Here is a 15,742-nt window from a genome sequence, read left to right as displayed (position 1 = left end):
GTCATAACAGTCTGCACCTCCATCAGTTCCAGATCACCTGTAGGGACAGGTAACCATAACGACAGGTTTATAACAGTGTCATAACAGTCTGCACCTCCATCAGCTCCAGACCACCTGTAGGGACAGGTAACCATGACGACAGGTTTATAACAGTGTCATAACAGTCTGCACCTCCATCAGCTCCAGATCACCTGTAGGGACAGGTAACCATAACGACAGGTTTATAACAGTGTCATAACAGTCTGCACCTCCATCAGCTCCAGACCACCTGTAGGGACAGGTAACCATAACGACAGGTTTATAACAGTGTCATAACAGTCTGCACCTCCATCAGCTCCAGATCACCTGTAGGGACAGGTAACCATAACGACAGGTTTATAGCAGTGTCATAACAGTCTGCACCTCCATCAGCTCCAGACCACCTGTAGGGACAGGTAACCATAACGACAGGTTTATAACAGTGTCATAACAGTCTGCACCTCCATCAGTTCCAGACCACCTGTAGGGACAGGTAACCATAACGACAGGTTTATAACAGTGTCATAACAGTCTGCACCTCCATCAGCTCCAGACCACCTGTAGACAGGTCAGGAAGAGGCGACAGTGTGTTGACTCACCGAGGGGTTTTTGGTGAGGCCAACCTCTTGTCCACACAGAGACAGAACGTTCACCAGCTTCTCTCTAGTTCTCTTCTGCAGGAGGGAGAGGAGGAGGAAGTGTTATTGAACATGTGAAATGCAGCTTCAACATTTCTATATCATGAATCATCTTCTCCAACTAAACCCTCTAGCATAGTTACAGTACCACAATGAAACAACCTTCAACAAACCACTTCACAACCAAACAACTGAACACATCTCTCTTGCGACAACAAAAAATCTCAATGAAATAAACCAAAAACAACAAAAAAACTATGTCTCTCTTTGACCAGATACCGTGGTTAAACTAACAGAAGGAAACAACCGTGTTACCCAACTAACTAACTATCTGACTGGTATGTTACCTGTGAGGACTGAGGTCTCCTCCAGCTGACAGGCACTAGGACGGTGTTGGAGTTAGAACCAGAGGAGGTGGAGGAGGTGCTACGGGTCACAGCCCTGGCCTTCCCCTCTCTACCCCCTGACCCCTGCAGCTCATCAAACCGCCGCCCGATCACTGGAGTCTGAGAGAGAGAGAGAGAGAGAGAGAGAGAGAGAGAGAGAGAGAGAGAGAAAGAGAGAGAGTGGGAGAGAGTGAGAGAGAGAGTGGGAGAGAGTGAGAGAGAGAGTGGGAGAGAGAGAGAGAGAGAGAGAGAGAGAGAGAGAGAGAGAGAGAGAGAGAGAGAGAGAGGAGAAAGAGGGAGAGAGAGCGAGAGACAGAAAGAAAGAGAGACAGAGAGAGAGAGCAAATCAAATAAACAGATAAACAAACAGCTATTAATACTATAATATTTTAACACTAACCATCCAAACTTTACTTAGTAACATATCTCTATAAACATGAATACTATAACGACACAACACATTACTTCAGAGACGGATAGAGAGATAGAGAACAAGAGATCAGGAAAGACTAGGAAACAAAGCGAAAGAGAGATTGACACACTGGAAAGAATTAACAAAAAAACAGAGCAAACTAGAATGCTATTTGGCCCTAAACAGAGAGTACACAGTGGCAGAATACCTGACCACTGTGACTGACTCAAACTTAAGAAAGGCTTTGACTATGTACAGACTCCGTGAGCAAAGCCTTGCTATTGAGAAAGGCCGCTGTAGGCAGACATGGCTCTCAAGAGAAGACAGGTTATGTGCTCACTGCCCACAAAATGAGGTGGAAACTGAGCTGCACTTCCTAACCTCCTGCCCAATGTATGACCATATTAGAGAGACATATTTCCCTCAGATTACACAGATCCACAAAGAATTCGAAAACAAATCCAATTTTGATTAACTCCCATATCTACTGGGTGAAATTCCACAGTGTGCATCACAGCAGCAAGATTTGTGGCCTGTTGCCACGAGAAAAGGGCAACCAGTGAAGAACAAACACCATTGTAAATACATCCCATATTTATGCTTATTTATTTTATCTTGTGTCCTTTACCATTTGTACATTGTTAAAACACCGTATATATATATATATATATATATATATAATATGACATTTGTAATGTCTTTATTGTTTTGAAACTTCTGTATGTGTAATGTTTACTGTTCATTTTTATTGTTTATTTCACTTTATATATTCACTTTATATATTATCTACCTCACTTGCTTTGGCAATGTTAACACATGTTTCCCATGCCAATAAAGCCCTTGAATTGAATTGAGAGAGAGAGAGACAGAGACAGAGAGACAGAGACAGAGAGAGAGAGACTTTATATATTATCTACCTCACTTGCTTTGGCAATGTTAACACATGTTTCCCATGCCAATAAAGCCCTTGAATTGAATTGAGAGAGAGAGGGTTGTCAGTCGGTCTAAGTAAGACAGAGTATGCGTGTCTGTGTTCGATGGCTCTCCCACCTCTGATATGTCAAAGGTGAAGTCCAGTGTCTTGCCGGGCAGGGCCTTGGCTGATCCGTCCCAGATCCTACTGACCTCCAGGTTAGAGAGGTCACCGTGGGCGTGGCTATAAGCTGGGTGGACCAGACTGGCTGACCGAGACACCACCAGCTTCAGAATGTTTAACGCATCCTTCCAGTGGACCGTCTGATGGGACAGAGAGAGAGAGGGTTATACACACACACACACACACACACACACACACACACACACACACACACACACACACACACACACACACACACACACACACACACACACAGCCAAATTTAGGATATTGCAGTATATGGGGCAGGTATTGCAGTATATGTGGTAGATATTATGGGGTATTGGGGCAGGTATTGCAGCAGGTATTGCAGTTTTGGGGCAGATATGTGCAGTATATGGGCTCGATATTGCAGTATTGAGGCAGGTATTACAGTATTGGGGTAGATATTGCAGTATATGGGGAACATATTGCAGTACTGTGGTACAGTAGATATTGCAGTATTGGGGCAGGTATTGCAGTATATGGGGTACAGTAGATAATGCAGTATTGGGGAGGGTATTGCGGTATTGGAGCAGGTATTGAGGTCGCTAGGTAGGTAGAGGGCTGACCTGTACAAACTTCTCGATGGTCTTCAGGACGTCAGCGTTGAACTGTCTGACCTGGACAACCGTCATGTCCATGTGGCTCAACAGACAGTAGATGATCTGGAGCAATGACTGTTGCATGCTGGGTAGGCCCTTGTCCAGGAGCTACAGCAGAGAGAGTGGGGGAGGGAGAGAGAGATGGATGATAAGCTATAGACCATACTATTTACCAAGAGAGTTTTCATCTATAGTTTTCATTGCTGTCTATTTACCACCACAAACCGATACTGGCACTAAGACTGTACTCAACGAGCTGAATAGGGCCATAAGCAAAGCTCATCCGAGTGATGTTAATGCAGGAAAACTGAAATCTGTCTTACCTCATTTCTACCAGCTTGTCACCTGTGCAACTAGAGGCAAAAAAAAAACCTCTAGATCACCCCTACTACAGACACAGAGATGCAGTAATTACTTAAAAATCATACAATGTGATTTTCTGGATTTTTGTTTTAGATTCCGTCTCTCACAGTTGAAGTGTACCTATGATAAAAATTACAGACCTCTACATGCTTTGTAAGTAGGAAAACCTGCAAAATCGGCAGTGTATCACATTCTTGTTCTCCCCACTGTAGCTACTTAGACTATGTGCATTGACAATTTTTGCAATAACTTTTTTTACTCATCACATATGCTGCTGTTACTGTTTATCATCTGTAACGTTATTCCTAGTTACATACACATACACTACATTACCAAAAGTATGTTAATTGTTCAGCAGTCTTATGGCTTGGGGGTAGAAGCTGTTGATGAGCCTTTTGGTCCTAGACTTGGTGCTCCGGTCTCTGACAATTTTATGGGGTTTCCTCTGACACCGCCTATTATATTGGTCCTGGGTGGCAGGAAGCTTGGCCATTCGCACTTCCCTCTGTAGCACTGTTACGGTCAGATGCCGAGCAGTTGCCATAGCAGGCGGTGATGCAACCGGTCAGGATGCTCTCGATGGTGCAGCTGTAGAACCTTTTGAGGATCTGGGGACCCCATACCGAATCTTTTCAGTCTCCTGAGGGAGAAAAGGTGTTGTCGTGGCCTCTTCATGTTTGGACCACGATCATCACTCCAGATAATGCGTTTCCAATGCTCCATTGTACAATGGAGGCGAGCTTTACACCACTCCACCCGACGCTTGGCATTGCGCATGGTGATCTTAGGCCTGTGTGCGGCTGCTCGACCATGGACACCCATTTCATGAAGCTCCTGACTAACAGTTATTGTGCTGACGTTGCTTCCAGAGGTAGTTTGGAACGAGGTAGTGAGCGTTCCAACCGAGGACAGACAATTTTTACGTGCTACGCCCTTCAGCACTCAGCAGCCCTGTTCTGTGAGCTTGTGTGGCCTACCACTTTGCGGCCGAGCCGTTGTTGCTCCTAGACGTTTCCACTTCACAATAACAGCACTTACAGTTGACTGGGGAAGCTCTAGCAGGGCAGAAATTAGACAAACTGACTTGTTGGAAAGGTGGCATCCTATGACGGTGCCACGTTGAAAGTCACTAAGCTCTTCAGTATGGGCCATTCTACTGCCAATGTTTGTCAATGGAGGTTGCATGGCTGTGTGCTTGGGGTGTTTACAAACAACATATATACATCGAACGCCTGCCCATCGATTCAGTACTGGTACCCGTGTATATAGCCAAGTTATTACCTGGTACTTCCTGTATATAGTTATCATTGACTCAGTACTGGTACCCGTGTATACAGCCAAGTTATCGTTACTCCTTGTGTATTTATAATTACATGTTATTACTTTTCTATTATTTCTCTATTTTCTTTTCTTTCTCTCTACATTGTTGGGAAAGACCCTGAGTCAGCATTTCCCTGTTCGTCTACACCTGTTGTTTATGAAGCATGTGACAAATATAATTAAATACAATTAGATTTTGATTTGATATGGGGCATATATTCCGTAAAAAAATGTAGATTATTTGTAGGACCTAAGACTGATAAAGGTATTTGTAACACTGGGTGGAAATGTGCATATTGGTGAATTTAACGCCTTTTCCATGCAGCCATGTAGGTGACCATGTTGAGTGTGAGGCTCACCTCAGCCATGTAGGTGACCATGTTGAGTGTGAGGCTCACCTCAGCATTGTTGAGTGTGAGGCTCACCTCAGCCATGTAGGTGACCATGTTGAGTGTGATGCTCACCTCAGCCATGGAGGTGACCATGTTGAGTGTGAGGCTCACCTCAGCCATGTAGGTGACCATGTTGAGTGTGATGCTCACCTCAGCCATGTAGGTGACCATGTTGAGAGTGAGGCTCACCTCAGCCATGTAGGTGACCATGTTGAGTTTGATGCTCACCTCAGCCATGTAGGTGACCATGTTGAGTGTGAGGCTCACCTCAGCCATGTAGGTGGCCATGTTAAGTGTGAGGCTCACCTCAGCCATGTAGGTGGCCATGTTAAGTGTGAGGCTCACCTCAGCCATGTAGGTGGCCATGTTAAGTGTGAGGCTCACCTCAGCCATGTAGGTGACCATGTTGAGTGTGATGCTCACCTCAGCCATGTAGGTGACCATGTTGAGTGTGATGCTCACCTCAGCCATGTAGGTGACCATGTTGAGTGTGAGGCTCACCTAAGCCATGTAGGTGACCATGTTGAGTGTGAGGCTCACCTCAGCCATGTAGGTGACCATGTTGAGTGTGATGTCAGCGAAGGCCTCATGGAGATAGCGACACACGACGCTGACCCAGGAGAAGGGGTCCCGCGTGTACGACCTGTTCTTATACAGGGTCATCACATGGGCCAGGTGAGACAGCTTGGTGTTCTTCTCCTCCAGACATACCTGGAGGGAGTGGGAGAGAAACAGGAAGCTACGGAACTGATGGAGTAGATGTAACTCTGTGGTAAACAACAGAGAAGCTGGACGATCCAGTGGACAACGATCTAAGACAATGAAACAGACTCTTTAACTGCAACAGGAATAACACTATAAACGTAAGACCATTTGAAATGTATTTTGGTGTTTTACCTGTGCGATCCTCTCAGCGCTCTCCTTGCAGAACTGAGTGGGGTGGCCAAAGTGTTGCACCAGATGAGGCAAGAGACACAGCACATTCAGGGGAAAACCTAGAGAGAGAGGGATGAAGAGAAAGATAGGAGAGAGAGAGTGGTAGAGAAAGAGAGAGAGAGCGAGGGATGAAGAGAAAGATAGGAGAGAGAGAGAGTGGTGGAGAAAGAGAAATTCAATTCAAATTCAATGAACTTTTACTTCCTGGGAGGGAATTTCATGTGCGGTGATGAATGGTACACACAAACACATAACAACACATGACACATCTAGGCTACAGTATTAAGGATTAGAAGTGTTCTATGCAAACCCAAGATATATTAACATATATACAAACACATCCCAAGATATATAAACCAGCTGTAACGGCATTCTTCCTCCTCTTCTGAGGAGGAGAAGTGAGAAGGATCGGAGGACCAATGCGCAGCGTGGTGAGTGTCCATAACGTTTATTTAAAGACATAAACTGAACACTACAAAACAATAAACGTGAAACAAACGAAACCGAAACAGTACCGCGTGGCAACAAACACACACACGGAAAACAAACACCCACCACTCAAAGGTGAAACCCAGGCTACCTAAGTATGATTCTCAATCAGAGACAACTAACGACACCTGCCTCTGATTGAGAACCATACTAGGCCGAAACAGAAACCAAACATAGAAAAACAAACAGATGGCCCACCCCAACTCACGCCCTGACCATACTAAATAGAGACAAAACAAAGGTAATAAAGGTCAGAATGTAACAGAACCCCACCCCCCCCCCAAAGGTGCGGACTCCAGCCGCAAAACATGAACCTATAGGGGAGACTCTGGCAGCTCCGGAGTGAAGGGCGATTCTGGCATCGCCTGGCTGACTGACGGCTCTGGCAGCTCCTGGCTGGCTGACGGCTCTGGCAGCTCCTGGCTGGCTGACGCATCTGGAGGCTCCTGGCTGGCTGGCGGCTCCTGGCTGACTGGCAGCTCCTGGCTGACTGGCGGCTCCTGGCTGACTGGCAGCTCAGGACAGACGGGAGACTCTGGCGGCTCAGGGCAGAAGGGAGACTCTGGCGGCTCAGGACAGACGGGAGACTCTGGCGGCTCAGGACAGACGGGAGACTCTGGCGGCTCAGGACAGACGGGAGACTCTGGCGGCTCAGGGCAGAAGGGAGACTCTGGCGGCTCAGGACAGACGGGAGACTCTGGCGGCTCAGGACAGACGGGAGACTGGCGGCTCAGGACAGACGGGAGACTGGCGGCTCAGGACAGACGGGAGACTCTGGCGGCTGAGGACAGACGGGAGACTCTGGCGGCTCAGGACAGACGGGAGACTCTGGTGGCGAAGGACAGGAGGGAGACTCTGGCAGCTAAGGACAGGAGGGAGACTCTGGCAGCTAAGGACAGGAGGGAGACTCTGGCAACGCTGAGCAGGCGGGAGCACCTGTCGGGAGAAGACGGAAAGACAGCCTGGTGCGGGGGGCTGCCACCGGAGGGCTGGTGCGTGGAGGTGGCACCGGACAGACCGGTAGCCGTCAGCTACTGGAGCTCTTGAGCACCGAGCCTGCCCAACCTTACCTGGTTGAATGCTCCCCGTAGCCAGGCCAGTGTGGCGAGGTGGAATAGCCCGCACTGGGCTGTGCTGGCGAACCGGGGACACCATGTGTAAGGCTGGTGCCATTTACACCGGCCCGAGGAGACGCACTGGAGACCAGATGCATAGAGCCGGCTTCATGGCATCTGGCTCGATGTCCACTCTAGCCCGGCGGATACGAGGAGCTGGAATGTACCTCACCGGGCTATGCACACGCACTGGGGAAACTGTGCACTCCACTGCATAACACGGTGCCTGCCCGGTCCCTCTCTCTCTCCGGTAAGCACGGGAAGTTGGCGCAGGTCTCCGACCTGGCTTCGCCACACTCCCCGTGTACCCCTTCCCAATAAATTTTTGAGGCTGCCTCTCGGGCTTCCAGCCACGCTGCCTCCTCATACCAGCGCCTCTCTGCCTTCGCTGCCTCCAGCTCTGCTTTGGGGCGGCGATATTCCCCTGGCTGAGTCCAGGGTCTTTTGCCGTCCAGAATCTCCTCCCACGTCCATCTCTCCAGGTATCGCTGCCTCTCCTGTTGCTGCTGCCTGTTACCACACTGCTTGGTCCTTGGTTGGTGGGTGTTTCGGTAACGGCATTCCTCCTCTTCTGAGGAGGAGAAGCGAGAAGGATCGGAGGACCAATGCGCAGCGTAACGTTTATTTAAAGACATAAACTGAACACTACAAAACAATAAATGTGAAATGAACGAAACCGAAACAGTACCGTGTGGCAACAAACACACACACGGAAAACAAACACCCACCACTCAAAGGTGAAACCCAGGCTACCTAAGTATGATTCTCAACCAGAGACAACTAACGACACCTGCCTCTAATTGAGAACCATACTAGGCTGAACTCAAAACCCCAACATAGAAAAACACACAGACTGCCCACCCCAACTCACGCCCTGACCATACTAAATAACGACAAAACAAAGGAAATAAAGGTCAGAACGTGACACCAGCATACAAACACATCCCAAGGTATATAAACCAGCATATAAATACATCCCAAGGTATATACACATATATACAAACACATCCCAAGGTATATACACATATATACAAACACAAATTCAAACTTCAAGAGCTCATGAGTTTGATGGATGTTGGGCACAAAACCAGAAGCTGTTCTCTTAGATTGAATGGGAGAGCTCCAAACCTGCACACAGAGGGTAGGGGGTTATACTGGTCTATAACTGGAGGGTAGAGGCTTATACTGGTCTATACCTGGAGGGCAGAGGGTTATACTGGTCTATACCTGGAGGGCAGAGGGTTATACTGGTCTATACCTGGAGGGTAGGGGGTTATACTGGTCTATACCTGGAGGGCAGAGGGTTATACTGGTCTATACCTGGAGGGTAGGGGGTATACTGGTCTATACCTGGAGGGTAGGGGGCTATACTGGTCTATACCTGGAGGGTAGGGGGCTATACTGGTCTATACCTGGAGGGTAGGGGGTTATACTGGTCTATACCTGGAGGGCAGAGGGTTATACTGGTCTATACCTGGAGGGTAGGGGGCTATACTGGTCTATACCTGGAGGGCAGAGGGTTATACTGGTCTATACCTGGAGGGTAGGGGGGTATACTGGTCTATACCTGGAGGGCAGAGGGTTATACTGGTCTATACCTGGAGGGTAGGGGGGTATACTGGTCTATACCTGGAGGGTAGGGGGTTATACTGGTCTATACCTAGAGGGTAGGGGGCTATACTGGTCTATACCTGGAGGGCAGAGGGTTATACTGGTCTATACCTGGAGGGTAGGGGGGTATACTGGTCTATACCTGGAGGGTAGGGGGTTATACTGGTCTATACCTGGAGGGCAGAGGGTTATACTGGTCTATACCTGGAGGGCAGAGGGTTATACTGGTCTATACCTGGAGGGTAGGGGGGTATACTGGTCTATACCTGGAGGGCAGAGGGTTATACTGGTCTATACCTGGAGGGTAGGGGGTTATACTGGTCTATACCTGGAGGGCAGAGGGTTATACTGGTCTATACCTGGAGGGCAGGGGGCTATACTGGTCTATACCTGGAGGGTAAGGGGTTATACTGGTCTATACCTGGAGGGTAGGGGGCTATACTGGTCTATACCTGGAGGGCAGAGGGTTATACTGGTCTATACCTGGAGGGTAGGGGGCTATACTGGTCTATACCTGGAGGGTAGGGGGTTATACTCATCTATACCTGGAGGGTAGGGGGCTATACTGGTCTATACCTGGAGGGTAAGGGGCTATACTGGTCTATACCTGGAGGGTAGGGGGCTATACTGGTCTATACCTGGAGGGTAGGGGTCTATACTGGTCTATACCTGGAGGGCAGAGGGTTATACTGGTCTATACCTGGAGGGCAGAGGGCTATACTGGTCTATACCTGGAGGGTAGGGGGCTATACTGGTCTATACCTGGAGGGTAGGGGGTTATACTGGTCTATACCTGGAGGGTAGGGGGTTATACTGGTCTATACCTGGAGGGTAGGGGGCTATACTGGTCTATACCTGGAGGTTAGGGGGCTATACTGGTCTATACCTGGAGGGCAGAGGGTTATACTGGTGTATACCTGGAGGGTAGAGGGTTATACTGGTCTATACCTGGAGGGTAAGGGGTTATACTGGTCTATACCTGGAGGGTAGGGGGTTATACTGGTCTATACCTGGAGGGTAAGGGGTTATACTGGTCTATACCTGGAGGGTAGGGGGTTATACTGGTCTATACCTGGAGGGTAAGGGGCTATACTGGTCTATACCTGGAGGGTAGAGGGTTATACCGGTCTATACCTGGAGGGTAGGGGGTTATACTGGTCTATACCTGGAGGGCAGAGGGTTATACTGGTCTATACCTGGAGGGTAAGGGGCTATACTGGTCTATACCTGGAGGGTAGAGGGTTATACCGGTCTATACCTGGAGGGCAGAGGGTTATACTGGTCTATACCTGGAGGGCAGAGGGTTATACTGGTATACCTGGAGGGCAGAGAGTTATAATGGTCTATACCTGGAGGGTAGAGGGTTATACTGGTCTATACCTGGAGGGTAGGGGGCTATACTGGTCTATACCTGGAGGGTAGGGGGCTATACTGGTCATTCAGTGTGTGTTATGTCAGATGCAATTTGTTCCCTCTTCTTCCTCCAAAATGTCACCGAGGGTAAATGTCAAAGTGTTAGCCTCAAACAGTACATCCTACATGTATCTCTCTACGTCTTTTACCGAATGGGATTGTTTCATTATGGTCTATTCCTTGATTGATTGATTGACAGACTGACTAAACAATACCTACCTATAGCCTGTGATGTGTCGACCACGGGGACTCGTGAGACAGGTGTGAGCTGACAGAAGAGTTGCAGGGTGAGGTCAGAGGTCGTCTGGGAGGTGAAGCCCTTTAACAACAGCTGTTGTAGTCCAGAAAAACCACTCCATCTCAGCTGGGCCTGCAGCTTCTCCAAACGCTCACGGTTCTCCGCCCGGTCCAGGGGCACCTGGGAAATGGAGTTCCGGTTTAACTTTAGAGTTCTCTATGTATGTACAGGGGACATTCTTATCACATGTATTATCAACCTTTGGCAGTAACTTGTGGATGAAGCCATTGCATTATCATTACATTTCTATTACAAAACCCATAGCACCTTAGACAGCAGCTTGTTTACAGGTGTAGTGAAATATGACACTCAAATGTACAGTTTGATTTACCAATTATCATGTATTATGCCAGGTTTACACGACCCACCTTAGACAGTAGCTTGTTTACAGGTGTAGTGAAATATGACACTCAAATGTACAGTTTGATTTACCAATTATCATGTATTATGCCAGGTTTACACGACCCATCTTAGACAGTAGCTTGTGGACCATGTTTAAACGACCCACCTTAGACAGTAGCTTGTGGACCAGGTTTACACGACCCACCTTAGACAGCAGCTTGTGGACCATGTTCAAACGACCCATCTTAGACAGTAGCTTGTGGACCATGTTTAAACGACCCACCTTAGACAGTAGCTTGTGGACCATGTTTACACAACCCACCTTAGACAGTAGCTTGTGGACCATGTTTAAACGACCCACCTTAGACAGTAGCTTGTGGACCATGTTTAAACGACCCACCTTAGACAGTAGCTTGTTTACAGGTGTAGTGAAATATGACACTCAAATGTACAGTTTGATTTACCAATTATCATGTATTATGCCAGGTTTACACGACCCACCTTAGACAGTAGCTTGTGAACCATGTTTACACGACCCACCTTAGACAGTAGCTTGTGAACCAGGTTTACACGACCCACCTTAGACAGTAGCTTGTGCACCATGTTTAAACGACCCACCTTAGACAGTAGCTTGTGAACCATGTTTACACGACCCACCTTAGACAGTAGCTTGTGGACCATGTTTACACGACCCACCTTAGACAGTAGCTTGTGGACCAGCCTGAGGGACATCTGATACTCAAACTCAAAATCTGACTCCATGAGTGACACCGCCACCCAGAACACCGTAGCCAATAGGGACGAAGGATGGGACACGTGGGCAGGATCAGACAGCACGCTAGGATCAATTCGATTAGTCGACGCCGAGGAGGCGTGTATACTCCGTCCGGGCCGGCCCAGGCCGTGATTGGTGCAGGCCTGGATGCGGTCAAGGGTAGCGCTGCGAGGCGGATCGTGTGATTGGTTGCCGCTCTCACCAAACTTTTTGGGTACAGAATAGGACCGCTGGTGTCGGCTGCGTTCGGCTGAAAGGCCGCTAAGCCCCACCCCCGGCAGGTTGAGCTGGCCAGTGCTCTTCCTGTTAAACTGCTTCTCAAGCTTCTCATTGGTCAAGAAGTCTGGGGAGGAGGTCCTGCAGAGGGGTTAGAAAGAACAAAGCTAGAGTGAATAGTTGACCATACGGTTAACTAATTCCTATGCTGATTCAGATGACTTGTTGAAGGCAAAAGTAACATAAAGACTAACATAAAGACTAAAATAAAGACTAACATAAAGTCTGTAACATAAAGTCTGAAATGTAAAGTCAACATCTCAGTAACTGTCACGTTCTTTTGTTATGTCTTTGTGTTAGTATGGTCAGGGCGTGAGTTGGGTGGGCAGTCTATGTTCGTTTTTCTATGTTGTGTTTTGTGTCTGGCCTAGTATGGTTCTCAATCAGAGGCAGGTGTTGTTAGTTGTCTCTGATTGAAAATCATACTTAGGTAGCCTTTTCCCACCTGTGTTTTGTGGGTGATTATTTTCTGTTTAGTGTTTTCCGTCACCGTACAGAACTGTTTCGGTTTAGTTTCATTCTCTTTGTTATTTTGTTTAGTGCTCTGAGTTTAAATAAATATGATCATGAACATTTACCACGCTGCACCTTGGTCCTCACCTTCTTCCACATACGACGACCGTTACAATAACATAAAGTCAACATATCTGCATAACAGATGAAAGTGTAGACAGGTGAAATAGAACTCCTACCTGGTCAGAGCAGCCATCAGATCACTGTTCTTCAGACACTCAGCCAGGTTCACCACCACTGATTCTAGAGTCAGCAACACCTCCATCACATAGCCCTGGAACACAGACATTACTGTTACCTCCATCACATAGCCCTGGAACACAGACATTACTGTTACCTCCATCACATAGCCCTGGAACATAGACATTACTGTTACCTCCATCACATAGACCTGGAACACAGACATTACTGTTACCTCCATCACATAGCCCTGGAACATAGACATTACTGTTACCTCCATGACATAGCCCTGGAACACAGACATTACTGTTACCTCCATCACATAGCCCTGGAACACAGACATTACTGTTACCTCCATCACATAGCCCTGGAACACAGACATTACTGTTACCTCCATCACATAGCCCTGGAACACAGACATTACTGTTACCTCCATCACATAGCCCTGGAACACAGACATTACTGTTACCTCCATCACATAGCCCTGGAACACAGACATTACTGTTACCTCCATCACATAGCCCTGGAACACAGACATTACTGTTAGCTCCATCACATAGCCCTGGAACACAGACATTACTGTTAGCTCCATCACATAGCCCTGGAACACAGACATTACTGTTACCTCCATCACATAGCCCTGGAACACAGACATTACTGTTACCTCCATCACATAGCCCTGGAACACAGACATTACTGTTACCTCCATCACATAGCCCTGGAACACAGACATTACTGTTACCTCCATCACATAGCCCTGGAACATAGACATTACTGTTACCTCCATCACATAGCCCTGGAACACAGACATTACTGTTACCTCCATCACATAGCCCTGGAACACAGACATTACTGTTACCTCCATCACATAGCCCTGGAACATAGACATTACTGTTACCTCCATCACATAGCCCTGGAACATAGACATTACTGTTACCTCCATCACATAGCCCTGGAACACAGACATTACTGTTACCTCCATCACATAGCCCTGGAACACAGACATTACTGTTACCTCCATCACATAGCCCTGGAACATAGACATTACTGTTACCTCCATCACATAGCCCTGGAACATAGACATTACTGTTACCTCCATCACATAGCCCTGGAACATAGACATTACTGTTACCTCCATCACATAGCCCTGGAACAGACATTACTGTTACCTCCATCACATAGCCCTGGAACACAGACATTACTGTTACCTCCATCACATAGCCCTGGAACATAGACATTACTGTTACCTCCATCACATAGCCCTGGAACATAGACATTACTGTTACCTCCATCACATAGCCCTGGAACAGACATTACTGTTACCTCCATCACATAGCCCTGGAACACAGACATTACTGTTACCTCCATCACATAGCCCTGGAACATAGACATTACTGTTACCTCCATCACATAGCCCTGGAACATAGACATTACTCACTGTTTATTATCTATGCATAGTCACTTTACAAATTACCTCGACTAATATGTACCCTTGCACATTGACTCGGTAACCGGTACCCCCTGTATATAGCCTCCACATTGACTCTGTACAGGTACCCCCTGTATATAGCCTCCACATTGACTCTGTACAGGTACCCCCTGTATATAGCCTCCACATTGACTCTGTACCGGTACCCCCTGTATATAGCCTCCACATTGACTCTGTACTGGTACCCCCTGTATATAGCCTCCACATTGACTCTGTACTGGTACCCCCTGTATATAGCCTCCACATTGACTCTGTACCGGTACCCCCTGTATAAAGCCTCATTATTTTTATGTACATTTCTTATGTTACATTTTGATTGATAATTATTTTTTATTTTTTTAAACATTAGTTTATTTAGTAAATATTTTCTTAACTCTATTTCTTGAACTGCATTGTTGGCTAAGGGCTGGTAAGGCAGCATTTCATGGTAAGCTCTACTACACCTGTTGTATTTAGCGCATGTGACAAATAACATTTGATTTGATTTGTTACCTCGATCACATGGCCCTGGAGCACACACACACAGACACACGCGCGCACACACACACACACACACACACACACACACACACACACACACACACACACACACACACACACACACACACACACACACACAAACACACACAGATACACGTACCTGCACCTCGTCCCCGTGCTCTCCCACCACCTCCACCAATCGTGAGAGCAGGTCGGATACAGCGTGAGCGTTGATTGGCTGTTTGAGAGCTCTGAATATCTGGAAGCTCCGCCCAGCGTAGTGACGAGACGAGCTGCACAGAGCGGTCTGCAACGCTACATCACTCAACTGCTGTTCAAGGTGGAAATCTGACCAATAGAAAAAAATAATTAGACAAGATGTCATGATTCTCCAGATACTCCAGGAACTTGCAAATAACTCCATTTCCTGGGCCCAGATTCACAAAACACTTCTTGAGGTTCTTAATAAAAATAAAATAAGAAGTTCATAAGATAGTTCTTAAGCACAATTCCTCAACAATATCTTAAGATTTAATAATTCTCTTACGAACTCCTCAAATATCTTCATACAAAACTT

General features: G+C 47.2%; 1 protein-coding gene across 7 annotated transcripts in view; it reads right to left on the bottom strand.

The window, feature by feature from the left end:
- The window catches only part of LOC135544042 (protein furry homolog), a 154,718-nt gene that overhangs the window by 19,951 nt on the left and 119,025 nt on the right, over positions 1-15,742 (bottom strand). For all 7 annotated transcript variants that reach the window (XM_064971394.1, XM_064971395.1, XM_064971397.1 and 4 more), the window contains exons 43-52: positions 15,326-15,513; positions 13,196-13,290; positions 12,149-12,584; positions 11,032-11,230; positions 6,146-6,243; positions 5,789-5,959; positions 3,141-3,281; positions 2,505-2,690; positions 1,004-1,162; positions 618-692 (exon numbers count right to left, since the gene is read on the bottom strand). In XM_064971394.1, the coding sequence (XP_064827466.1) occupies positions 618-692; positions 1,004-1,162; positions 2,505-2,690; positions 3,141-3,281; positions 5,789-5,959; positions 6,146-6,243; positions 11,032-11,230; positions 12,149-12,584; positions 13,196-13,290; positions 15,326-15,513 (1,748 nt within the window). The remainder of the gene's footprint in view (positions 1-617; positions 693-1,003; positions 1,163-2,504; positions 2,691-3,140; positions 3,282-5,788; positions 5,960-6,145; positions 6,244-11,031; positions 11,231-12,148; positions 12,585-13,195; positions 13,291-15,325; positions 15,514-15,742) is intronic.

This window comes from Oncorhynchus masou, chromosome 8 (genome assembly GCF_036934945.1).
Source record: "Oncorhynchus masou masou isolate Uvic2021 chromosome 8, UVic_Omas_1.1, whole genome shotgun sequence".
In the NCBI taxonomy this organism is placed as follows: Eukaryota; Metazoa; Chordata; class Actinopteri; order Salmoniformes; family Salmonidae; genus Oncorhynchus; species Oncorhynchus masou.
The sequence above is the reverse complement of the archived record's forward strand: the minus strand, read 5'-3'. Positions and strand labels throughout refer to the sequence as shown.